Source organism: Natrix helvetica, assembly GCF_964273705.1.
Source record: "Natrix helvetica genome assembly, chromosome: 2".
Classification (NCBI taxonomy): Eukaryota; Metazoa; Chordata; class Lepidosauria; order Squamata; family Natricidae; genus Natrix; species Natrix helvetica.
Genome location: NC_138552.1, coordinates 41,356,147 through 41,383,197, shown reverse-complemented (window position 1 = coordinate 41,383,197; position 27,051 = coordinate 41,356,147). Strand labels below are relative to the sequence as shown.

Here is a 27,051-nt window from a genome sequence, read left to right as displayed (position 1 = left end):
TCTCATAGAAAGGTGATCAAATTTCTACAGTATTCTATTTAAATTTCTATGGCTGTGCTGTTGGGGTTGCTGGGTCTTCTTCCTTAGAGTTTAGGCGTCCTTGGCACATCTGAGAGTGAAAATGCCAGTTTCGGATACGTCCTTCCCTTCTGTCTGAACAGCCAATCACGTTACAGATCGTCATTTGTGTGTCAGACGTCGGAGAGGGCTGGGTGCTAAATCTATTTACTTATGTTTGTGGAAGTGACACTAATCTTGTAATTCAAGAAGACTTAATTGCTGTAAAGAACGACTTTGAATTGAAACCTCTCTTCAAAAAATCGTACGCGGATTTTTGGTTGCAGAAAGAAATTCCTGAAAGATATCCAAATTTGTGGGAGGCAATTAAACTTTATTTTCTTGCTTTCCCATCGTCTTACATGGCTGAACGCAGATTTAGTGTGGTTTCTAAACTTCTTACCAAGCAAAGAAATCGCCTGCAAATTGTAAAAAGGGGAGATTTGAGACTACTTCTAAGCAACATCGATCCTAGAGTGAGTGAATTGGTTGCGAAACATCAGTGTCATCCATCTCATTAAAAGTTCTGAATTAAAGTTGAGTTTATCAAACATTGTTCTGCACCATTAAAATTTATTTACATGTAATACATTTTGCAATTTAATACATTTTGTATATTATACAATTAAATAATCTTTAGGGGGCGGTGGCAAATCAAATTGTGTCTTAAGGGGGCGATGGTTAAAAAAAGTTTGAGAAACACTGTTCTAGATTATGCATAGCTGAATTGATATTTCTGCTTAACTATTTAAAACTATTCTATTTTTTCCACATTAGCAACCTGATATTCTGTGTTTACTGTCTACATTCTATCTACAGGTTTTTCCAATTTTTCAGAAAGTGCAGTGCAATTTTTTGAAAAACAAGGGTTGGAATCCCAGTAAGTATAAAACACAATATTAAAGATAAAAATATATTATCGTCAAAAACTTATCCTTGTAATGTTTTTCAGAATTATGAATCCTTTAATTCAGAATCACATCTGCAATATCTGAAAGCACCATATTTTTTGGACTATAAGACACACTTTTTTGTCTCCCAAAAGGGGGTGAAAATGTCTGTGCATCTTACAGACCTGAATATTGCTGAAGCCCTGCCCAGCCACCGGCCATTTTTTGGCCTCTGCAAGCCCCTTTTTCAGACCCCCAAAATGGGCCAAAAAAGCCTCAAAAATGGGTAGAAAAAAGGCTGAAAAAAGGCCAGAAAAAGGGCCAAAAATGAGGTGCACAGGTGCCAAAACCCTTTTTGTTGTTGTTGTTTTCCTCTTCTAAATTTAGGTGTGTCTTATAGTCAGGTCCGTCTTATAATCTGAAAAATATGGTATGTCAAAAACATACATTCTGTTCAGGACAACAGTTTTTGGTTGCTTCTGTCTTAAATGCAGGTATCCTGTCATTGTATGCTTATATGGAGACATAAATGTATTTTATATAAAAAATAATTGTGCATTTTGTAATGACATGTATAATGAAAACAAACAATTTCAATTATTAGGCAAATTAGAAATAGCATAAATAAGTAATAAAATTATTAGTAATTGGATGTTCAACTAAATATCACAGTGCAAAATAATTTAGAGTAGAAGATCTGTCAATTACTCCCCCCCCCCCAATATACCTTTCTATTATCTGGCCATTTTATTTTATTCCCTCTCAAATTTGTGCTCACTAATAATGCTCAGTTATGATTTGGTTTCTGATCCAATATTTTAAGGTTCCTGGTTCTTGTTCTTTGACATATTAATGCAATACAATACATTAGCAGAGTTGGAAGAGACCTTGGAGGTCTTCTAGTCCAATCCCTGCCTAGGCAGGAAACCCTATACCAGTGATGGCGAACCTTTTTTGGCTCGCGTGCCACAAGTGGTGGGAGTGCAGGGGGGTCGAGTGCAGGCGTGCCGCACCCATAATGCAACGCGCGACACCCCCCAGTGCGCATGCGCACAAAACGCGCAACCCCCCCCCCATTTTTACATGTTTTTTTTTGCCCTCCCCATGCTCCAGGGGCTTTATAGGAGCCTGGGGAGGGCGAAAAGAGCCTCCCCCGAACCCCCGGAGGCCCTCCAGAGGCTTCAGGGACTGTCCAGAGACTTCCCTGAAGCCTTCGGAGTGCTTAAAACCACCCTCCGAGCAAACCGGAAGTGACTTCCGGGTTGCTCGGAGGGTCGTTTTAAGCGCTCCGAAGGCATCAGGGAAGCCTCGGAAGGTCCCTGAAGCCTTCGGAACGCTTAAAACCACCCTCCGAGCAAAGCGGAAGTGACTTCCGGGTTGCTCGGAGGGTCGTTTTAAGCGCTCCGAAGGCATCAGGGAAGCCTCGGACGGTCCCTGAAGCCTTCGGAGCGCTTAAAACCACCCTCCGACCAAACCGGAAGTGACTTCCGGGTTGCTCGGAGGGTCGTTTTAAGCGCTCCGAAGGCATCAGGGAAGCCTCGGATGGTCCCTGAAGCCTTCGGAGCGCTTAAAACCACCCTCCGACCAAACCGGAAGTGACTTCCGGGTTGCTCGGAGGGTCGTTTTAAGCGCTCCGAAGGCATCAGGGAAGCCTCGGACGGTCCCTGAAGTCTTCGGAACGCTTAAAACCACCCTCCGAGCAAACCGGAAGTGACTTCCGGGTTGCTCGGAGGGTGGTTTTAAGCGCTCCGAAGGCTTCAGGGACGGTCCCTGAAGCCTCCGGGGGGGCGGGGGAGGCTCTTTTCGCCCTCCCCAGGCTCCTAATAAAGCCTCTGGAGCCTGGGGAAGGCAAAAAATAGCTTTTAAAAAGGTGAAGTCAGCTGGCCAGCGCGCGCATGCGCGCTGGCTAGTTGACAGGGCAGCGCCTTGCGTGCCCTGACAAATGGCTCCTCGTGCCACTTGTGGCACGCGTTCCATAGGTTCGCCATCACGGCCCTATACCATTCCAGACAAATGGCTATCCAACATCTTCTTTTTTTTTTTTTCCAGAAAATTTTTATTGGTTTTTTAAAACATTTATAAGGAAAAGGGTAGGTGGAATGGTATACAAATTTTGGCAGTTGCAAGTATGGCAGACGCCCCCTCCCTCCAAACTCATAAGATACATCTATGTATAAAACATTAATACAAAATCGTATAAAATCAGCATATTAGTTCTAAAAAAAATTTCAATCAATTTATATAGTTATGATATATAGTCTAGATATAATTTTATTATTACTTTCGGTCTGTTTATAACAATGTGGTTTTCTTATTCATTTTTGTGATCTGAGCTTTCTTAGTGTTGCCCCATCACCCCCCGCTGGCAGAGCTCCGGCCCCTCCCGTGTCCTGTATGACCGTTGTAGAGTCTTCTGTTTTTTCTAGGTGCGCTATATTTTTTTCCATAAAGGCCTGTGCCTCTATGGGTGTATTGATTCTGATTCTTGTCTCCTCCCAGAATATCAGCATCCCTTCAGGCATCAACCATCTAAACCACACCCCCTTCTGGTATAGTTTATTCGCCAATTGCGAATAATTTTTCCTTTTCTCCCTAATTTTTTTTGGGATCTGCTTCAAGATGGTTATCTCCCTGTCATGGTATGTCAATGCTTGCCCCCTTTGTACACCCAGAATTTCATCTCTTGTGCTTTTCCTAAGGAATTTAATATGAACCTCCCTGGGTACATTGTGTGTTCTGGCATATGCTGAATTCACTCTATAGACCAGATCTATCTCCCATTCCATCTGCTGCTTATCTTTGTCTATGTATTCAGCTAAAATATTGGTCATAATGTCCCTTATATTTTCCCCATCTGCTTCTATGACATTTTGAAATCTAAGATAAAAGGACATTCTCTCAAACTCTGTTTTCATTTGTTGGGTATCAAGTTCTTTGTTTCCCTTCTGTAAAGCCTCTACCCCCCCCCTCGCCTCCGCCACCCCACCCTCCACAAGGTCCAGTCTCTGTGAGTTCTTATAAATTTGGACTTGATTCTCTTTAATTTCTTCCTTCATTTCTTTTAATTGTTTCTTAATTTCTTCCTGGCCCTGTATGAGTTGTTGAAGCATTTGTTGCAAATCCACCTCTGTACTCTTGGGTTGCATCAGTCCTGTAATCTTTGACTGTGTAGCAGGACTGGATGTTGCAGATGTCGGTGCAGAAGTAGCAAAGCCAGGTTTTCCAGGGGGTGGTCTTTTTGAAGACATGGTTTATGAAACAAAGAGATCAGTCAGTATAAAGACTGGACAGCTGGAGAAGTAGAGCAGACAGATGAGACCAGGAGGCAGAAGATCCAAACAGATGGGAGCTTCTTTAGTCAATCTAGCAATAGAGAAAGGTTTTCTCTCAAAAGAGTTCAAAGAATAACAATCCACAAGAGATTCCTCTGGGTGACACGGAGACAAAGACCGGAAGCCTGAATTTTGAAGGTGGAGTCAGGTTTCAAAGTTCATAAAGACAACGGAAGTGTGCCATCTTGCCCTGCCAGCTTTGGGCTCAGAGGCATATGAAAGTTTTAAAAGTTCACAAAGTTCTCAGATCATCAATAAGTTCTGGAACTAAGTCCAATGAAAAGCACTTTTACTGGGGTGAGGCATCATTAGTTGGCTCTCCCCCCTCCTCCTTCCCCTGGGGGCGAGAGCAAAATTTTTTCGAGCCGCTTGTCCAGGGGGGGGAAAATCCCCCTCCAGCCACTCCTCCAAAAGTAATCCGAAAGTTTAGCTTTTAAAGTTACTGAAAAAGTCCATCAATTCAAAAAGCAAGGGAGTGAAGAAAGGAAGCCTCTTACCATACCGCCGCTGCTTCCTTCAGAAGTATGTTGTCCGATCGGCATGAGGCGAGACGCCCATGCGCCCTCCGATACTGCTCCCCGGTGCCTAGAGCGAAGCGGAGGAGCCCCCACCAGCCGCCGCCGATGCCAGGACCCTCCGCGAGCCGCTCCCTCGGCAGGACGCCTCTCCGGGGCGTCCTGTGCCCTCCCAGAAGCGGGGGAAGCCCACCGGGAGAGCGGGAGCGGGCAAAGGCTTGCCCGTCGCCGTAGCCGCCGGAACCGGAAGTGATCCAACATCTTCTTAAAGACTTCCAGTGTTGGGGCATTCATAACTTCTGGAGGCAAGCTGTTCCACTGATTAATTGTTCTAACTGTCAAGAAATTTCTCCTCAGTTCTAAGTTGCTTCTCTCCTTGATTAGTTTCCACCCATTGCTTCTTGTTCTACCCTCAGGTGCCTTGGAGAACAGTTTTTCCCTCTTCTTTGTGGCAACCCCTGAGATATTGGAACACTGCTATCATGTCTCCCCTAGTCCTTCTTTCTATTAAACTAGACATACCCAGTTCCTGCAACCTTTCTTCATATGTTTTAGCCTCCAGTCCCCTAATCATCTTTGTTGCTCTTCTCTGCACTCTTTCTAGAGTCTCCACATCTTTTCTACATCGTGGCGACCAAAACTGAATGCAGTATTCCAAGTGTGGCCTTACTAAGGCATTATAAAGTGGTATTAACATTTTCTTGATTCTATCCCTCTGCTTATGTAGCCTAGAACTGTGTTGGCTTATTTGGCAGCTGCTGCACACAGCTGGCTCATATTTAATGGTTGTCCACAAGGACTACAAGATCCCTCTCACAATTACTACTATTGAGGAAGGTACCACCTATACTGTACCTGTGCATTTCGTTTTTCTTGCCTAAATGTAGAACCTTACTCTTTTCACCATTGAATTTCATTTTATTAGATAGTGCCCAAAGTTCAAGTTTATCAAGATCCTTCTGTATCTTAAGCCTATCTTCTGGAGCGTTGGCTATTCCTGCCAGCTTGGTGTCATCTGCAAATTTGATGAGTTTCCCATTTATTCCCTCATCCAAATCATTGATGAAGATGTTGAAGAGTACTGGGCCTAAAACAGAGCCTTGGGGTACTCCACTGCATACTTCCCGCCATGTAGATGCTGTTCCATTGAGGACTACACGTTGAGTGCGGTTGGTCAGTCAGTTACGAATCCATCTGGTGGTGATGCTGTCCAACCCACATTCTTCTACTTTATCTAGTAGTAGGTTATGGTCTACCTTATCAAATGCCTTACTGAAGTCCACGTAAAGTAGACTTTACTAAAGTTGACGGCATTTCTCTGGTCCACTAATTTTGTCACTTTGTCAAAGAATGCAATAAGATCAGTCTGGCATGATCTGTTTTTGACAAACGCATGTTGGCTTTGGGCTATTTGTTTACTTCTAGGTGTTCGCTAATTCGTTGCTTGATTATCTTTTCCAGAATTTTTCCTGATATTGAGGTCAGGCTGATAGGTCTATAGCAGCGATGGCGAACCTTTTTTGGCTCACGTGCCATAAGTGGGGGGAGCGCAGGGGATCTTGTGCGGGCGTGCCGCACACATAATGTAATGCGCAATGCCCCCAGTGCACATGCACGCACTACAGGAACTCCCCCCCATTTTTACATGCTTTTTTCGCCCACCCCAGGCTCCTGAGGCTTTATAGGAGCCTGGGGAGGGCGAAAACAGCCTCCTCCGCCCCCCCCCCGGATGCCCTCCAGAGGCGTCAGGGAAGCCTCCGGATGGTCCCTGAAGCCTTCGGAGCGCTCAAAATGACTCTCCGAGCAAACAGGAAGTGACTTCCAGGAAAAGGCCCTCCGGAGGCTTCATGAGCTTCCCTGAAGCCTTCGGAGCGCTCAAAACGACCCTCCGAGCAAACCGGAAGTGACTTCCGGTTTGCTCGGAGGATCGTTTTGAGCGCTCTGAAGGCTTCTGGGGGCTTCCCCGACGCCTTTGGAGCGCTCAAAACGACCCTCTGAGCAAACCGGAAGTCATTTCTGGTTTGCTCGGAGGGTTGTTTTAAGTGTTCCGAAGGCTTCAGGGAAGCCTCCGGACGGTCCCTGAAGCCTTCAGAGTGCTCAAAATGATCCTCTGCGCAAACCGGAAGTCACTTGCGGTTTGCTCGGAGGGTCGTTTTGAGTGCTCCGAAGGTGTCAGGGAAGCTCATGAAGCCTCCAGAGGGTCTCCGGGGGCTGGGCGGGGGGCTCTTTTTGCCCTTCCCAGGCTCCTATAAAGCCTCTGGAGCCTGGGGAGGGTGAAAAATGGCTTCAAAAAAGGGTGAACTCAGCGCTGGCCAGCTGACAGGGCAGTGCCTCGTGTACCCTGGATCTATTTTTTTTTCCTTTTTTGAAGATGGGAACCACAATAGTTCTTTTCCAGTATTTTAGCGGTTCTGGTGCTCCAGGATCTCTGAAAGATATAGTTCAGTGGTTCTGAGAGCTCATCTGCCAGTTCCTTCAGAACCCTGGGGTGTAATCCGTCAGGTCCTGGTGATTTGAACTCGTCTAGGGTAGACAGGTGCTCACTTACCATTTTCTTCCCTTTTTCAATTTGTGTTCCTAATCTGATTTTTGTGGTGCTGTTTTTGATAGGTTGAACTGTTTTATCCCTTTGTGTAAAGACAGATGCAAAAAATGAGTTAAATAATTCTGCTTTCTCCCTGTTGCTTGTCACCTTCTTGCCACTTTTTCCCAGCAATGGACCGATTGTTTCCTTAACCTTTTTCTTGTTTTTAACATGGTGGAAGAAGCTTTTTTTGTTATTTTTTACTTTTGTGGCAAGCCTTCATTGTGAGCCTCAGCTTTCCTTACTTCATCTTTACAGGCTCGGGCTATTTGCTGATATTCTGTCTTAGTTATGTCCCCCTCTTTCCACTTTTTATACTTATCTTTTTTGTCTTTCAATTTGTCACAGAGTTCTTTATGCAGCCATGCTGGTTTCTTTTGGGAGCTGTTATTTTTCTTCTTCATTGGTATTGTGCTAGACCAGTGATGGCGAACCTTTTTTGGCTCGCGTGCCACAAGTGGGGGGAGCGCAGGGGGGTCGAGTGTGGGCGTGCCACACCCATAATGCAACGCACGACCCCCAGTGCGCATGCGCGCACAATGCGTGACCCCCCCCCCCATTTTTACATGTTTTTTTTTGCCCTCCCCAGGCTCCAGGGGCTTTATAGGAGCCTGGGGAGGGTGAAAAGAGCTTCCCCCGACCGCCTGGAGGCCCACTTTGTGGAATATTCTCCCCTCTAAAATGAAGTTGGCCACATCACTTCTGAGTCTCTAAAAGTCCCTTAAGATTTAGTTGTGGTAAGAGGCTTGGGGACTCCAGGGGACAGGTGACTTAGTGAAGTGGTAACATCTTTTCATCTACTTTTTATTTTAGCTCAGTTTTTCTATTTTAATTGTTAATATTGTGATGATTAAGTATTTCTTGTTTTAATTTGTAAGCCACCCAGTTGCTTGTTCTGCAAGATGGGCAGCTATATATATTAGATAGTAGACAGGTGATGTAGATAGATCTGTGTTGTTAGTTGCGAAGTCATGTCTGACCCATCGAGAGTCCATGGACAATGCTCCTCGAGGCCTTCCTGTCCTCTACCATCTTCTGGAGTCCATTTAAGTTCATTCTTACTGATGGTGACTCCATCCAGCGACCTTATTTTCTGTCTTCCCCTTCTTTTGCCCTCAGTCTTTCCTAGCATTAGGCTCTTCTCCAGTGAGCCCAGTGATAGATAGATAGATAGATAGATAGATAGATAGATAGATAGATAGATGGATGGATGGATGGATGGATGGATGGATGGATGGACGAACAGACTGACTCAAATAAAACTATTTTAGATCTTACACTGAAAAGAGACAGAGGTAGGGGCTCCCCATCAGATTTTTCCTCATTATGTGTCTTACATATCCTCTGATGAAAATAATCAAGAGAGCAAATTCAAATACAAAAGTCCTTCTAATTGTGTATTGTGCCAGGATAAGTAAGCATGGATACAGATGTATTGACCTTTGCTATGAACTAAAAAGTTATGGAGTATTGGTGCTTATCTAAAACGAGAACATATTAATGTCTTGGATTTTAAGAGAACTAATTTCAATAAACTTAGAGAGGACTTGGGAAGAATTCCATGGATAAGAATCTTCAAGGGGAAAACAACTCAATAAGCTTGGGAAATTTTGAAAAATGAGATTACAAAAGCTCAGTCTAGCACCGTGATGGCGAACCTATGGCACGCGTGCCACAAGTGGCATGCGGAGCCATTTGTCAGGGCACGCGAGGCACTGCCCTGTCAGCTGGCCAGCGCGCATGCGCGCGCTGGCCAGCTGAATTCACCTTTTTAAAAGCTATTTTTCGCCTTCCCCAGGCTCCAGAGGCTTTATAGGAGCCTGGGGAGGGTGAAAAGAGCCTCCCCCGCCCCCCCGGAGGCTTCAGGGACCGTCCCTGAAGCCTTCGGAACACTTAAAACCACCCTCCGAGCAACCCGGAAGTCACTTCATTGAGCTAAAATAAAAAGAAGATGAAAAGATGTTACCACTTCACTAAGTCACCTGTCCCCTGGAGTCCCCAAGCCTCTTACCACAACTAAATCTTAAGGGACTTTTAGAGACTCAGAAGTGATGTGGCCAATTTCATCTTAGAGGGGAGAATATTCCACAAAGTGGGTACCACTATAGAAAAACCTCTTGTCTAGGGCCATTAAATGTAGGGAATTGAACCTATAACATACCTTTCCTGCTGGATCTGGTGAGGTGGGCAGGTAAAATGAGGTAGAGGTAGTCCTTCAGATAACTTAGTCCCCTGCTACGAAAGGCTTTAAAGCTGAACACAAACATCTTGACCATAAATAGAAGCCTCTTCATGATTGCAGGATCAATTTGTGGCCAAGAAGAAAATTCTGTTAGATTCAGGTGAAATTTAGGAGGCAGGAGGCAGACACATAGCTTGCCAGATGGGAGCCAGTGTTTAAAGACTGTGTGCAAATATGACCTTTTGCTACATTGCAACCATAAGTTGGTGTAAATATAATCATAGACTTCTTAAAACTTAGAATGTTCGTTGGGTGGAGTTTTTTGTTTGTTTTGCTTCGCTTTCAATCACCTATTTCTACTATTGTTAGTAGAAAAAAACACTATTTTAAATTGTTTAAAAAAGCTAACTGTTACTCTTTCTCTTTTAGGGGTCCTGTTTCTAAGCTAACCTTCAAACTTTTCCTGGCTATCCTCTGTTCACTTATTGGAGCTTTTTTGACGTTCCCTGGTTTGAGGCTGGCTCAGATGCATCTTGATGCTTTGAGTTTAACAACCGAAAAAATCACCCAGTAAGTTAAAAGTGAATAGATTTCAACTTAAATTGTATCTATCCTCCACTCTCAGTAGTATTATTTTTATAACATGGCTCTGTTTTTTATGCCAAATTTCAGAATGTGTTTTCTAAATTCATTGAATTTAAAATCTTAAAATGCAGTTACAAATTCATAAAGAAATACACGAATGGATTAAGAGAATATGGAATAAAATAGGAATATGTTTGGATATCTAAAATGTTGAGGACTAAACTGATGACTTCCATCCAGATATTCCTCTGTTACATAGTTACAATTTAGCTATCTGAATAAAGTTCTATTTTTCTCTCCTCTCCTATTATCCATTAGTGTGTTATCTTTGATTAATCTGATCTTGGGGGAGAATGATGCTGCAAAGGCTGGGTGTCATGGCAAAAACTTCTGTTCTTCTGCCTTATCCAGATGATACTCCTTAAAGGATGGGACCCTTCCCGCCAAACCTGATAGGATGGGTAGATGTAACCTAGGTTAGTCACTCATATAATCTTCCATGTAGGCTTTAAATGTCATTACCAGCGTATTAAATTCACTTGAATTTTGCATTCAGATGTCATAAGTTGAGGGTTATATATGTAATCATTCACAGCATTCCCTTGTTCAAAGGGACAAGCTTCCAAACTTTCCTGCAGTTGTATGCACTAGGGAATATTTGGTAATGGCAAACAAATTAGGCTTGGGGAGTTAATTTGTATTATTCAGATTACACAAAACTACTTGATAAGATTGCAAGGAATGCCAAGGTTTTCTCAAGGTCTTTGGAAATTATAAATAAATCAACATAGAATGTAGCAGAAATCAGTAAGACTAGTATTTATTTAAGTATAATGTTTATTGTCATTGTACTTAAATACAATGAAATTGGTTATGTTTCTTGCTTTCAATATAGAATAGTTTAGAAATACCCTTTTTCTGTAATAATACAATGTGTTTATTTTACTTTCTGTCTCTTCCAGAACTCTACTACATATAAACTTCCTGGCACCTCTGCTTATGGTGTTATTATGGGTAAAGCCAATTACCAAGGATTATATTATGAACCCACCATTAGGAAAAGAAAATGTGCCTTTGTAAGCTGCTTTGGAAATCTTTATTTTTGAACCTTATAAGTATATGTTTAAAATGTAATATTTTTGTAGATATATTCTTATTTTTTAGAATAAGAATTAGAATACAATAACCATAGTTTTTAGGACAAATGTTTTTAGTCTTTCTGAGGGGAAAGCAAGGCCGCCTCTTCTCTATTTTTCTCTATCCATTCAGTCCCTTATGGAGGGACAATCAGTTCTCCTTTCTTTGATTTCTTTTCATACATCCACATTTCTCTCTTCTCATTTATTCTTTTTCACAGGAACACATTCCCATCTGACATTCCCATCTTCTCTCCAGTATTACTACAACAGTGTTTCCATGTGGGCTTATGGGGAGTTGGAGGAATGGGTGGAATAATATTTAGAAAATTTCTGTGTTCATTCTTTAATCTACAGAATGTCAGAAGCTACATTCGATACGCTAAGATTGTGGATTATAATTCTCCTCTGTGCTTTGAGGTTAGCCATGATGCGCAGCCATCTCCAAGCCTATCTGAATTTAGCACAGAAATGTGTGGATCAAATGAAAAAAGAAGTTGGAAGAATAAGTACTGTTGAATTGCAGAAAATGGTAAGCCTAAGGTTACAATAATCAAAAATATATATTAACAAGCCATTTAAGTTTTAATTAATGAGCATGATGCTATTTTTTAAAATTAGACTGAGGCAGAATTTTATATGATTTTCTAGAAACCACGACAATATTATTTTAGTTACTTTTTAAGTGTAAATTAGTCCGGCAGTAAGACTGATAATATAATTTTTCATTAACTGGGTGATACTACTATTGTTTCCTTGAATATAGTTATATTTTAAATATACTCTATTTCATAAAATTGTATGCAAGTACCGTGTTTCCCCAAAAATAAGACATGCCCTGCTAATAAACCCAATTGGGCTTTTCAGAGCATGCGCCATAATAAGCCTGCCCCTGAAAATAAGCCCGCCCCAACTATTTAAGCGCATGCGCAACCGGTCCCCGCCATTAACACTGTACCACCTACCGGTACAGCTTCCAGGGCAAAAAGAGGACTCGCCGCAAAAACAGCAGCAGGCCAGCAATGTGATCATCCCCTCCCGCCTGTTCCTTCTCGCGCAAAATAACACCGCCCACCCCAATGGCAAAGGCAGCCTGCCTGGTTCCCTTCCTCGCCGTCCCTCATTAGTTCAACTTGCGAGGTTTTTTTACAAGGGGATTCAATGGGCGAAAGGGTGAGGAGCGCGACGAAGCTGGAAAGGTAAGAGGCGTACCTCACAGCCAACACCACCCACCGTGCCTCAATGATAAAGGCAGCCTGCCTGGTTCCCTTCCCCGCCGTCCCTTTAGTGAGGGGGGGGAGGTGTGGGGGGGGAGAAGCGAGATGCGTGTCCTAGCGCTACCAGAGACTGATAGCTCCGTCGTGTTCCTTGCCCTTTCGCTCATTGAATCCCCTTGTAAAAAAATCGCGCGATTTGAACTCATGAAGTTTTTTTTACAAGGGGATTCAATGGGCGAAAGGGCAAGGAATGCGACGGAGCTGGAAAGGTAAGAGGCACGCCTCGCTTCTCTCCCCCTACCTGCCACCCCTCGTTAAAGGGACGGCGGGGAAGGGAACCAGGCAGGCTGCCTTTACCATTGGGGCGAGGTGGGCGATGTTGGGCCGCGAGGCGCGCCTCTTACCTTTCCAGCTCCGTCGCGTTCCTCGCCATTGTATTCAGGGAAGCCCCTGGTTAAAAAAAAAAACCTCACGATTTCAAGATGTTTGATTGAACTCGCGAGAAGTTTTTTTTTTTACCAGACGCTTCCCTGAGCACAATGGCGAGGAACGCGAATGGAGCTGGAAAGGTAAAAGGCGCGCCTTGCTTCTCACCTGCCCCAGAAATAATAAGCCCTCCCCTATAATAAGCCCAAGGCCATATTTCGTGGGGCAAAAGAAAATAAGACCCTGTCTTATTTTCGGGGAAACACGGTATTTTTATGTAAATAGAATTGTGTGTAGCTTCCTTTGTCTTTTTCACTTTAGAAAAGAGATTAGATATAAATAACACATGAAATTCCATTTTAAATAAGAAACAGCAAATATAGGAACATTCTGAAATATTATCCCTTTAAGAGTAAAAGTAAATGTTTTGGGAGAAATTGGAAGGAGTATCTCCTCATCTCTTAATTTCTTTCCTTTGATTTGAGGGATTACGGTATTATTCAGAGTATAAGAGGGTGAAAATCTGGGTGCGTCTTATACACTGAATACAGCATTTTTGGCCTCCTGAAACCCAGTGGTGGGTTCCTGCCGGATCGCACCGGATCGTGCGCTTCCTTTCGGCGCTGAACCCGGAAGTACGTTCTTGCCCCGCTCCTGGCGACGGGACGACGCTTGCCTGCACTCCACCAGCTCGGCTGGGACCGCAGACGTTTCTCTGCTCAGCAATGTCTTCAGTGGAGCGGTGGCAGCCTGGCAGGCTGAGCCTGCGTCCCTTTTAGGTGCTCCGCTCCACTGAGGAAACGTCTCCGGTCCCAGCCGAGCTGGTGGAGCGCAGGCAAGCGTCGTCCCGTCGCCAGGGGCGGGGCAAGAACGTACTTCCGGGTTCAACGCCGAAAGGGAGCGCGCGATCCGGTGCGATCCGGCAGGAACCCACCACTGCTGAAACCCCACCACTTTCACAAAAAAATGGATGTTCAGAGGGTTTGGGAGGCCTGCAAAGTGCTCCTGGGGGCCGGGGAGGGCAAAAATGAGTTAAAAGTGGGCCGTTTTTTGCCCCCTCCCCCAATACCCCAGGAGCACTTCGCAGGCGTCTCAAACTCTCTGCATGCCCTGTGTTTCACAAAAACGAGGCATGCAGAGGGTTTGGGAGGCCTGCAGAGTGCAAAAACTTTTTTTAAAATTTACCTCTTCAAAATCTTGGTGCATCTTATACTCCAAAAATATGGTACTTATCTCCTATAGTTTCTACCGCTTCCATATGGTCAGACAGAGCCAGCATGCTTGGACTGCATTAAACAGTGTAGCAGGAAGCAGGCCCATGTCATGGCATCTACCCTCTTCAAGCCATCTAAAGTGCACCCTTCAAATCTGGCTTTATCCCCAGACATTTTGTGGGAAGTTTCAGTTATTTAATTGATCATTGTGTAGACTTCCTTTTGAATTATATGATCTGTTTTGTTATTGTTTTTATTGTTGTAAATTGCCCAGAGTTGATCAGATTGGGCTGGATTTTGAAAGCTAAGTAACTAAATAACAGAAAAAAAGTATCAAAACAGTTTGGTTTTCAAAATATATCGCTGTTTGTTTGCTTTCCAGGAGTTAGCCATGTGTGTTCATGAGCAGCAAATATACTCTTAATGCAAATTACTCACTTTTCAGATTACAGAACAAGATCATTTTTATAACAGCATTGCTACAAAAACTATCTGAGATTGGATTCTGTCAAAAGAGGAATCAGAAAAAACTTTCTAGTTTTTTCAGGATTAGAAATGCATGCTTAATGGAGAGGGGATTGAAAAGAAAAAAAATGGGAGACTGCTTGGATTAGGGTGGCATTATCTTCTACTTATTCATTCTGTTAACTTATTCTTATTCATTCTGTTTGAGTCCACATTTTAGTTCTTGAGAGAACAATTATTGATGTACTGTGGGCTGACAGGGCTGGAAGTGAAAAATGTAAGCTTTGTTCCCTTTCCAGCAGATAAGCATTGGGATCTTGGGTGGTTGATTGTCAACACATTCCATAAAAGTGTTTAATGTGGTTATACCATTAACTGTGTGTGTTGTTAGCTATGATAACTTATATGATAGTATTGCCTTGCACCCCTAATTATGCAATATTTTTGTTGATTTCAGGTGGCCAGAGTGTTTTATTATCTTTGTATAATTGCTCTTCAGTATGTGGCACCTCTGGTTATGTTGCTGCACATGACTCTTCTATTAAAAACTTTAGGTAAGAAATATTCAATAAATGAAATAAAATGCTTATGGGCAGTTACTGGAAAAATTATATTAGGTAAAAAAATCATTTGTAGGGGGTTCATTTTGAAAATAGGACAAAAGTAGATGCCAAAAGTTAATTTCTTGGTTATTCATTTCTCTATTTCTATCCCATCATTCATCTTTTAATTTCTAAACCAACATGTGCCATGAGTATTCCTGTGCAATTGGAAACAAAAATGCTGCTGACTATACGGCATGTTTCATATACCATATTTTTCAGAGTGTAAGACGCACCTTTTTCCCTCAAAAAGAGGCTGAAAATCTTATGTGTGTCTTATACACTGAATACAGTATTCTTTGCCTCCTGAAACTCTGCCCCTTCCCCAAAATGGCTTTTAGCTTTTAGAAGGTTTTCAGAGAGCTCCTGGAGGCTGGGGAGGGGAGAAATGAGTGAATAAGGGCCAGTTTTTTGCCCCCCAGCTCCAGCAGCACTCTATAAGCTTCCTAACGGCTATGCATGCCCTTTTTTAAAATAAAAAAATGGGCCTGTTTTTGTGAAAAATGGGCTGTTTTTTGCTCACTTTTGCCCCCCCCCCCCCACACCAGGATCACTCTATAAACTTCCTAGGGGCTATTCATGCCCTTTTTTTTAAAAAAGGGCCCATTTTCACAAAAAAGGGTCGTTTTTTGGGAGGTTTGCAGAGTGCAAAAACTTTTTTTAAAAAAAATTCCTCTTCAAAACTTTGCTGCGTCTTATACTCTTCAAAATACAGTATATAATTGTTATTAAAGGGTCTTAAATAGAAGATAAATAAAAGTGCAAGAAAGATGGTACAGGTAGAAGTAGCTTTCAATCTTCTTTATCGTACTTATAAGTGCAATCATAAATTTACCTGTTACTCTTTGGTTATCACATAATTATCTTTTTTTCTATAATCTGTCCTGTCTAATCATTAAAACCAAAATCATAAGTTCATTTTTTCTATTTTATGTAAAAAGTCCATAAAAGGGCTCCAATCAATACTAAACAGATATTATCTCCTCTGTGATTAAAGAAATCAGTTTAGTGATTTCAGCAAATTCTGTGATCTTCTTTAAGCCTTTTTTCCATTGTGGGTAATACCGAATCTTTCCATATTTGTGCATGCAAAAGTCTTAAAGTTAAATGTTGTTCTCCTTTAGATATTAATACTATATTGGTCTCTTTCCAATTGTCTGCAATCTTTCCTCCCTCTAGGATAGAATTCATATTTTGTGAAAGTTGTAAAGGTATTTTATCAAAACATTTATGAGAAATAGATAATTCATCATACAGGAACCTTTCCTACTTTAATCTTTTTTACAGCTTTAGAAACTTCCCTTATTATAGATGTGTTCAGAATCTGTCTCTATTCCTTTGTAATCTTTGGTAAATTTTGTTCATTAGATATTCATTTTTTTTTCTAGAGAGATGTCACTTTTTTATACAAATTGGAATAATATTGATGAAAGGCTTTTTGCATGCCACATTGTCATTAGTGCAATATCTCTCTTTTGTAATTTCAGTATCATTTTCTTTTCTTCTTGTAATTTATATGCTAGGCTCTTCCCTGGTTTACAGTATTTGCAAACTCATTTTTTTACATAATTCATTTTTTATTTTTCCCTTTCCTTTGCTATTAACATCAAGAATTATTGTAAAAACTTAATTTGTTGAGAAATGCCTATCTTTCCTGGAATTTTTTTTAACTCTTTCTTTCCAAATATTTCCAAATTAACATTTCATCTTTTGAAAAATGAAGCCTGATTTAAAATCAAGAAAAGTTGACCCATGTGTCTCAGGTTTCAAATGGTTGTTTCTGTCATTATTCTGTTAAAAATGTTGTTTGCCTTTCCTAATAAGCATGCAATTTTGTTCTTAGAAGCATGGGATTAAAACGGATTTAAAAACTTAGCAATGTTCTTGCCTTAATTATTTTTCTGTAGGTAACTATTCGTGGGGCATTTATCCAGAATTAACCTCAGATTTACACCCAGAGGACAGTCCACAGAGCAGTTCAGTAAGCTCTGAATCGTCATCTGATGATAGAAAGATGAAGGTAACCGTAATCCAGCTAACAATGGCTCTGGCTAGCCTGAAGAACATTTTCACTCCACTGTTGTTCAGAGGACTCCTTTCATTTCTCACTTGGTGGATTGCTGCTTGTCTTTTTTCCACCAGCCTTTTTGGGCTGTTCTACCATCAATACTTGACAGTAGCATGATTTTAGAAAGCAACCATTCAAAGAAGCCTGTGTTCCCCAACGGAGCAGAAGAATATTGGAAGAAATAGCATAATTCCTTTAATACCTCTTCTACGGTCACAAGCAATGTAGTGTTTAATATCAAAAAAACATTACTTCATAATACTGTTATCCAAATTTGTAGTTAGAATTAGGAGACGGTTACTTTGACATTTGTTTAAGTATATTTTGTTTTCATGAGTTCCACCCTGCCCTGGGAGCGTGATGTATTCAGTCATTGATTGACTGATATTAACGGTGTTAAGATAAAAAGATAATATTAATGGTGACTGCTTAAAGGTGAACTTTTAATTGAGCCATATAAGGAGTCAGAAACTTGGATTACTTTTCTTTTGAAAAGCAAATTTAATTCCACAGGACAAATGAAATACTGTATATTACAGTACAGGAAACATTCTGAATAGAACTTGTTGTAAGTGCATGGAATACAGAAGAATTGTCCTGCAGGAGGTGTTTTCATATTAGTACTGCATCACTTGTGTGAAAATTCAGGAACGTAAGTTTCTTAGATGTTACAGCATGTGTCTCTGAGCACCCATATATTTAAAATGAATGTTTAGTGTATATAATCTACAGGTAGTAAGCCCATGAGTTGTTTGAAAGCTTACTACATGTACTTTGCTTCTGCACATTCACATATTAAATTATGTAAAGTGGTATAATATGCTCATGCATCTTATTATACCACATAATGTAATGTGTCAAGAAGTTCTAAAAATTCATATTATAAGAATAATATAACTATATTTTTGGTCTCATTTTAAAAATAATAAATGGCCATATGAATCATGGAATGTTTAGTATTGGTGCTAATAATTAACTAGAAATTTATTTAACTTTTATGGTTCCATAATTTAACAAATGCCATTATTATAGCATTAGTCGATGATGTTTGACACTAATCAATACTAAACTAATTTCAACAAGTATAATTCAATAAACACTATTTGAAACATTAGCAGTGAAATGTATACTGCCGGATGTGCAAATTATGTTAATTATAATGGTAAGGACTATCCAAGCACAAATAGTTTCAAGCTATGTAATAATAATTGATTGAACCTGTATGCCACCTGACTATCAATGACTCTGGGTGGCTCACAACAATAAAATAAATAAAAAATAAAGATAAAAGATGGCAAACATGATGAAGTGAAAATTCTCCCTTGCCAAAGGTCTGGACAAAGACCCAGATCTTCACAGTTCCAAACAACAACACAGAGTGGGGCTATATAGGTCTAGGGGTGAAGTGTGAGGCTTCATTCTACAGAGTAGACCTGACTACAGAGAAGGTACACTTCAGGGATTCTGAGATATGAGATTATTTAATTAAAGGAACCCAAAGCATGCCAACGTGCAGAATCAAATTGGCTGGGCAGTTGTTATGAGAGACAGGTGATCCTTTAATTAATCAGGGCTTATGTCTTATATAGACAAAGGTGACAGCCAGCACCTTGAATTGCACTCAAAACTAAACCAGTAGTCACTGTAGCTCATGAAGCAGTTGTGTTCCATGGGCATACCAACTCATGCCAATTGCTGGTTAGGGCACTGTTAATACTTACATCTACTATATACTCCCATCTTTTTGAAACTCTACATAGAACCACTGGGTGAAGTCATCCATTGGTTTAGGGTTCTGTATCATCAATGTCACACAATAATTTCTTTTGATCAAGGCAGCCAATGAACCACAATATTTTGTGAAGTGAAAAGTTATATTTTACTTATATAAGTTTTCTTTGCAATAAATTCCATTCTTTTGGGGGATAACTTCCATCTGACTATTGTAATCATAATATAAATATATAGGTTAGCCATCTTTTAAAAAAACATTTAAGACCATATTTTCTCAGCAGAAATAAATGGTATATACAGTATACTAGTGGTAGATGGGCAGGACAATTTCAAATATTTGTTCAAATGGTGAATCATGACCTATAATTCTTTGATATAAAGTGAGTCACATCCATGGTCCTTTTGTTATTTTCTACAACTTTAGGTATCATCCCATCAAAAATTAGAATTAGATCACATCTGAATGGATGCAAAGAGGAGTGTGTGTCTGAAAAAGTAAAGAAATATGCAGACAACTACAAAAATCAAAATATTGAATGGAACTCTTTATCCAACCAGACAACATTAAAAGTACTTATACAAATACTCAAACTGACTCCTTGCCAATATTATACCTCACATTTTATAAGTTTTGCTTCCAATCTAATACAACAGCAGATTTGACTACCATTTCAAAATTAAGTCTTAAATGTTCCTAATATGTGCCCAATCAGACTAATATATTATCAATACTGTTGGTTAGGCATTGTCAAACAGGCTTATGTTCCTGTTGCTCTTTATATGAGAAAAACTACATATACGCTTGAGGTTGATTGCCAGCTTTGCATAAACCATTGAACACTCCAGATTTTTAGAGTGCTTAGAAAAGTAGCATATAGTTTTAAAAAACAACTGCCAGAATACAAATTTTAAATTTTGAAGTTTGTGTTCCTTTCCCAAACATTAAACTTTTTTTAACCAAAATTAAGTGCAGTTCAGTTTATTGATAATAGATTGAACTGTGAATGGATTTCATGGAATTCTGAAGGATACATTAAAAAAACTCTGAATCTTCAGTCATGCATGCATTGGGGCTTTTGTGTATCTCTTCCCAATCAAAGTTTCTTCTACTTGGTGTTGTAGATTGGCATATTCAAATGGTAAAGAACTGCAGCAAGAAGGAAAAAGTGGTGGAAATAATGCATATATAATTTTGTAAATGTGTTTGGTGTTCAACAATTTTCTTTCCAAGCTATTTTTGTCTCAATATGACAGTATTTTGTGACATTTCTGCAAATCACTGATTATTCTTGTGTAAGAAACATTGCAATGGTAATTTGATTTGGTACTTTGAGATTTTTTTCTACACCCTTTACTTAAGTTTGTTTGTATTCTTTTGTTGATTTCTTAATTATCAAATCGCTTTTGTACAATAATTTTCTTACTTATTTGATGGAAAAGGCATACACATATAGCTTCATCTATTAAAATGAATATGAAGACTTTCTTCTGGAAGAAGTATACTTGAACTGTAAAAATAAAACATGGGGAAATGGCAAATGAAAGAAAGTTTAATGTTGAAAAAAACCATGTGGAAAATGGGTTGTAACCAGTGACTGAAATCCAGTATTACCTGGACAAATGGATTAAATTATGTGGGAAGAAGGAAGAAAAATATAATCCATACTGAAACTTAAGTATTCATGGAATGCTGCATAGCAATCATTCTGGATTGCCACATACTTCTTGTGCAAAATTTATGTTTAAAATATTGGTTAGTTGCAACCTATGTTTTAATGAAATTAGGTTGTAACTAACCAATAGCAAATACAGCTGTTTCCTGTGTTTGAAATAAAATTGTTTGTTACAACATTTTTTATATATTTTTTTGGTAAAATCACCTTTGAGTAAATTCACCATGCCTTAAAGTACTGAAATGTCTCTGAAGAATTATACCATCCTTTGGTGATGAATCTTGATGACTCTCTTACATGGGAACATTGCAGCAACTATTGCTTTCCAATTTAAATATCTTGTTTTAATCTTGTTTTAGTGTAAGAAAATATATGGCATTTGAATATGTTAAATATTTTATCAAAATATTTTCCATTTCTGTGATTTATGATAAAAATGCCTCTTGACTAAATATGGGTCAAACATTCAGTTGGGTTTTAAAAAGCTAGTTGCAGTTGATAGGAAATATTTTTGTGCTAAGTATTGGGAAATAATTTTATAAAATATATTCATAAGGATGAACAATCTATAAACATAGCTTTAATTGGAACAATATGTTAACACAGAATAACATTCTACAGAACCATGTCATTCTCCAATTGATATTTTTCTACTTTTTAAATATTCTACCACACTGGTAAGATATTGGTATAAATTAATTTGTTTAAATAGATTGAAAGTATCTTTTAAAATAGATGGCATGAAATAAAAAACAGAATTTTAAAATCAGAAGAAATAAGCTTACTTATATGGAACATTCTATGTGTTAAGCTATTTAATTGAGACACATACCCCCCTCCCCTGTCCCCATTGGCCCTGAAAATCACCAAATAACTTTAGATGGAGAAAGATAGACTCTCCAATCTACCTCATAGGGTTGTGGCTATAAAAATGAAAGGACACCCCACACACACACTCTTTTCCTCTTTACATTGCTTTGAAGGGAGACCCTGTCTCTCTGCGTTACACTGCTTTGAGTTCCTTAAAAATAAGCCACACATATAATCATCAGTTGATTATGGGCCATCAAGTCAATGTCAGCTCTTAGTAATATAAATAGATTTTCTTGGATGTATGCACTAAATACAGTCAATAAAGTGGCATTAGATATGACAAAAATTATCTATTAAAAGGTTATAGCTAAAGTTGGATTTTTGAAGAAACAATATAAAAATATTTAAGCTGTTCAATTTTGGTGTTGGAGAAGACTTGAGAAAACCATGAACTGTAAGAAAATGAAACAAATGGATCATCAAACAAAGCAACTCTTCTTACTCCAAGTATAACTGAGCTAGCTCAAATTAACCTTTGGACACATGCTGTGAAGACATATAGTAGTTTTGTAGGGAAAGCTCTAGTGCTGGGAAAGTAATGAAAAGTAGCAAGGTGGGTAAACAAAGTTGCAGTGGCATTGAGTGGACCACTGAAAGATCTGACAGACCAGATTAGGGACATCATCTTGGAGAACATTTGTGTCTCTCAGAGTTGACATCAACTTGATGGTACATAATCAGTAGGTGTTGGTGTAGATATCTGCTGAAAAGAAATTTAACAGGAATATATTGCCAAAATATTTTTATTTTATTCAAGATGATACTGGGAAGATAAATCTAGTAGAATAGTAACTTTTAGATAAAACACATTGCACAATGTAACATATTTTCTATTTCTATTATCTGAGATAGTCTAGATTCTTTGTGTATTTGTGATAAAAGTGATTAAGATGAATTTAACTCTGAGATTAATTTATCATTTTTATTCCATATTGTTTCAAGTAAATTTATAGGATATTAAGTTCTATGGCAGGATCATCTCAAGATTTTCACTGTAAAGTAAAATTACTTGGTGAGAAAGGTGGATATGATTTTCCACATATGTATATCTTGAACATTTATCTTTGGTCACTGGTTTGAATAAGATACATCAGAACTGATATCCTTTTTTTGGAGATTAGTCTGAAAGCTATTATTTCACCCCATTGCAATTCTGGCAAACATTTGGAAACATGTTTGTTTAGTAATATTATTTCAATACCTGCACTTTATGCCATAAAAGGATGAGGAAAATATTGTATCACAGATACACATTTGACCCTTTTTCTGCATAAAAAGCTCATGTGGGACAACTCAGTATAGAGGGTTAATCTTGAAGAAGGTATTTAGCAATAGTTAAGATAAAATAAGAGGCAATTCGGTTCTGGGAAAGTAAAAGGTATGAGAAAGAATCTCAGAATCACCCTGCATTGATTTTTGCTGCTGTAGGGTATAATAAAATTGCATTCCTGTAATCTTTTATTGTCTCTTTGCTCACTTGGAGTACCATGAACGATGAACATCCAAGTTGTGGTAGCCATTGTTTTTTTAAGTAGGTCCATTGTCAATTTCACATTATTATCACTTTGGATCAACTTAGTTCTACAAAACTGGTGGTAGAATTTTAAGCCAAGTTTACACAAGACTACTGCTTCACTGTTGAATTCAGCTTTAGCTCTTGTTATTTGAGTTCTTTGACCATTATTCCATTGCTGTTTATGAAGGTATTCAAAGCTGATACAGATTTTGAAGCATTAATTAACAATGCTAAACCAACAATCCCACTGATTTTAAAAAAATTGAAGGAAGTTTGTTAAATTAATATTAGCTGTTCCTATTAGACTTGATCTCAGGCAAAAGGCCAAGAAACGGTTTTTACTTTCTTTGATTTCAGAAGTATGTCCTGTTTGTGTAAACCAATAAGTTGCTTTAAAGAATGTGAAATGTATGTTTATCTTAAAATGAGGTTCTTATAATAGAAAATATTATTTCATGTTTATTTGACACAGAATGTTTAATAAGAATTGATTGCAATCAACCTTTTTTTTGGAGATGCACTTGCAATGTTTGAGCACTAATTTGCATGGTTCGGACTTGTCTGTATATTGTGGGCTGAAATACACATAACTGTTAACAAGATTTGAAGCCAATTGTTATAGATAAGAATGCATATGTTTTGTTTTATTACACCTTTAATATTTATAAAACATCAAGTATTGCAGACTTTTTCCACACGGATGCAGAAATATTTCCTATACAATAAGGGAAAACTACTACTATTTTACTATAGACTACTGATGTATGTGGTCTTTACCTTTGAATTGCAGGGTACATGTTTGTTCCTAACAAGTGAGCATCACAGATGGCTTTTTTGCTCTCTTTTTTAAAGCAATCTAGTCAAAATGCCTTGGAGATGCTTGTCTGATCATTTCCCTTTTTTTTCTTTTTCCTGTATTCTTTAAAAAATAGTTATTTTATTCTGTCATGTATGCAATTTTCTCTTGTTAATGGGTTTGATGTGATAAAAATAAATTATAAAAAAGAATTAAGTGGGCTGTTTTTTCACTATTTATTAATCAATTAGTTCAGATGATACTACCTAACTGGCCTTGGCTAATACTAAAAAGCTAAGCAGAGTTGAATTTCTTTTGTACTTAGATGGGAGACACCAGGAAACCTTGATCTGTAAGGTAGATTGAAAAGGACATTTGACATTACTATAGTATGCTGTTATTTTTTATTCATACTAGCACCCTGTGTGTACAATATCTTATATCTAAATACAAATATGTCACAAATTAGTTCAGGCCAAGCAAACAATAGCAATAGCACTTAAACTTCTATACCACTTCACAGTGCTTTTACAGCCCTCTCTAAGCGGTTTACGGAGTCAGCATATTGCCCCCAACAATCTGGGCCCTCATTTTACCCACCTTGGAAGAATGGAAGACTGAGTCAGCCTTGAGCCTGGTGAGATTTGATTTGCCAATTGCAGGTAGCCAGCTGTCAGCAGAAGTAGCCTGCATTACTGCATTCTAACCACTGTGCCACCACGGCTTATAAAACAGAAATTGCTTTAAACTAGATTATGATTTCAATTGCAATTTTAAATTTTAGTGTGTATAAAGGCTATGCAGAAGTATTTGTATTCAGTGGATTATTTCTGGTGGTTGGGTATATTGGATATTTTGTTGATTTTTATCTTTCCTATGCATTTCACTGTCTCACTTTGCAACTGAATTGTTTTTGAAAATTAATGGACTATACAACAGTGGGGGAGGTGGATGATGAGAATAATAAATATTAGAGAAATTGAAATCATTATTCCATTACTGGCATTAAAAGTATTACAGACACAACTCTATTCAGACTGTTTCTGCTGGTGGAATCAAATCCTAGAAATAGATGTAGCTGCTGAAATCAGGCATTTCTATTCTAATGTTTCTGTGAAGTACAGCTCAGCTCCTGGTGGTTCCATTGACACATCTATATAGTTTTTAAAAAGTAGCATAGAAATGATTTGCCATTGACACTTTCTGGGAGACATCTATTCTTATTTCGCAATCTAACCTACAATCCTGTCATTTCCTGAAGTTCTCTCATCCAAGTACAGGCCAGAACGAAAATTAGCCAAGGGCAATTTTAAAATATTTAGCAGTTATCTATGTCAACTTTCTTATTTTCAATCTAGGATCTCAAAAATCTAAACTCAGGTAATTCCAGTAAAAGTGAGCCATTAAAAAACCAAGCATCTCATTGCCTATAAATGGGCCAGTTTATAAACTTTACAATAATACAATAGTAGAGTTGGAAGGGACCTTGGAGGTCTTCTAGTCCAACCCCCTGCCTAGGCAGGAAACCCTATACCGTTTCAGACAGATGGCTATCCAACTTTGATATAGTCCTTGCTCATTCAATTGAGACTAAATGAAGAAAGCATTCAGACAATGTTGCTTTTTTGGGTTATGAATGTTGGGTAAATTTGGCTCTCGACTCATTGTCACAATGTGTGTAATACTAATTTTACATAATGAGTGACAAATATTCAGAGATAAAGTAGGCAATACGTTGAAATCAATAATGATAAAAAAATGGGAAATAAAATATCTCTTCCTTTTATATTTTTATGGCATCTATGAAGTAACTCTATTGCTGGTGTTATGCCAGGAAGAAAAACTATATATTAATCTACAGTATATTTTTGCATGACAGGCAGCACTTTACTAATAATAGTAGGAAGGGTAAAAGGTAGTTGTAGTAGCACTTATAAGCCTTTCTACTCTACAAGTGTTATAGAAATTACATAACCATCATTTTATAATACCAGTGTAGTAAACACTTCCGTGAGAATTCAATGACGTATTCTAGAAGAAACTAGATTCTTCAATCTTTACTAATATTGTTTATTGGTAAAGCACCAGCTGTAATGGATGTATATAACTTTTAATACCTGCTGTGTATAGAAGCAATTGTATATAAGTTACTTGTGCAAAAAAGACTCCTGTTGTTGCAAAGCCATATCAATTGTGTTAATTTTTGCTAAGCAATAGAAGATACTTCATACTGTTACCTTGTGTGTTCTGTAAGTTGGTTCTGTAACTGAAGTTTATATAATAGAAAACATGAAAGCAATTTAAACAAACACCAAAATGTGTGTGTGTGTGTAAATTTGTACTTTCAGATTGCAGGTATTTATTGTGTATTTCTGGCTGGAGACTAGTTATTTAGATAATTCTACTTGGTGTGTGAATTTGTAGATTACATATTGTGAAGAAAATACTGTTAATTTCTTTTTTAAAGTATTTCTAAAAATGATCAAAGCTACCTGGCCTGTCAATAAAAATCAAATTATTTCCTTAAATTATGCAGTTGCTTTTTATGACAAATTTACTTCAAATAATTGCCAAATAATCTGTACAATTTATCTTATTGGTTTTGTTTGGTAATTAGTTCTGGAGTTAAATTAAGTTTGAGTTGGTAATAGCAGAAGACGATAGGAATTCTAAATATAATGACATAAATGCAATTTGGGAAGTAGTATCCTAAAAAAAAAGTTACAGAGAGGAAATGTAACTTTGCATCTATTAACTTTGTGAGGTCACTATCATAACCAAATTAAACTTTCTTTTAGAAAAAGAAGATTCCTATCAAAAGGTCCAGGAAGTAATAAACAAGGTGGACGTATCTGACCTCCTGAATTTTGTTTTAGTCTTTGTTAAACATGTTTTTATGAATAATGTATTAAAACTTGTAACCTGAAAGTTCTACATGAGTAACTTCTTTCCATTGAAAGATCTCTGTAGTTTTAATATACTTATGTTCAACTGTTGAAGAGCAGTTATTTTATTGTGCAAGCAGGCTGAAGCTGCTTTTACAATTGCATAAAAGTTGCATTAAAAAGCTAATAGTCAGCTATGAGAAACCACATTTTTGAATTTTTAGTATGTTATGGAAATTGTTACATTGGAATGGATTGTCTAAAGATGAACAGTTCCTGACTGCAAAAATAAGCTCTTTGT

At 38.5% G+C, this 27,051-nt stretch overlaps 1 protein-coding gene across 3 annotated transcripts in view; it reads left to right on the top strand.

Annotated features, from left to right (window-relative positions):
• Window positions 1-26,660, top strand: part of TMEM161B (transmembrane protein 161B) — a 52,395-nt gene extending 25,735 nt beyond the window's left edge. For 2 of the 3 annotated variants that reach the window (XM_081942220.1, XM_081942218.1), the window contains exons 7-12: window positions 877-937; window positions 9,990-10,130; window positions 11,108-11,221; window positions 11,639-11,813; window positions 15,061-15,157; window positions 17,113-26,657. In XM_081942220.1, the coding sequence (XP_081798346.1) occupies window positions 877-937; window positions 9,990-10,130; window positions 11,108-11,221; window positions 11,639-11,813; window positions 15,061-15,157; window positions 17,113-17,390 (866 nt within the window). In that variant the 3' untranslated portion in view covers window positions 17,391-26,657. Of the gene's footprint in view, window positions 1-876; window positions 938-9,989; window positions 10,131-11,107; window positions 11,222-11,638; window positions 11,814-15,060; window positions 15,158-17,112 lie in introns of all 3 variants that reach the window. The other variant, XM_081942219.1, reaches the window with a different exon arrangement.
• The last annotated feature ends 391 nt before the right edge of the window (window positions 26,661-27,051 follow it).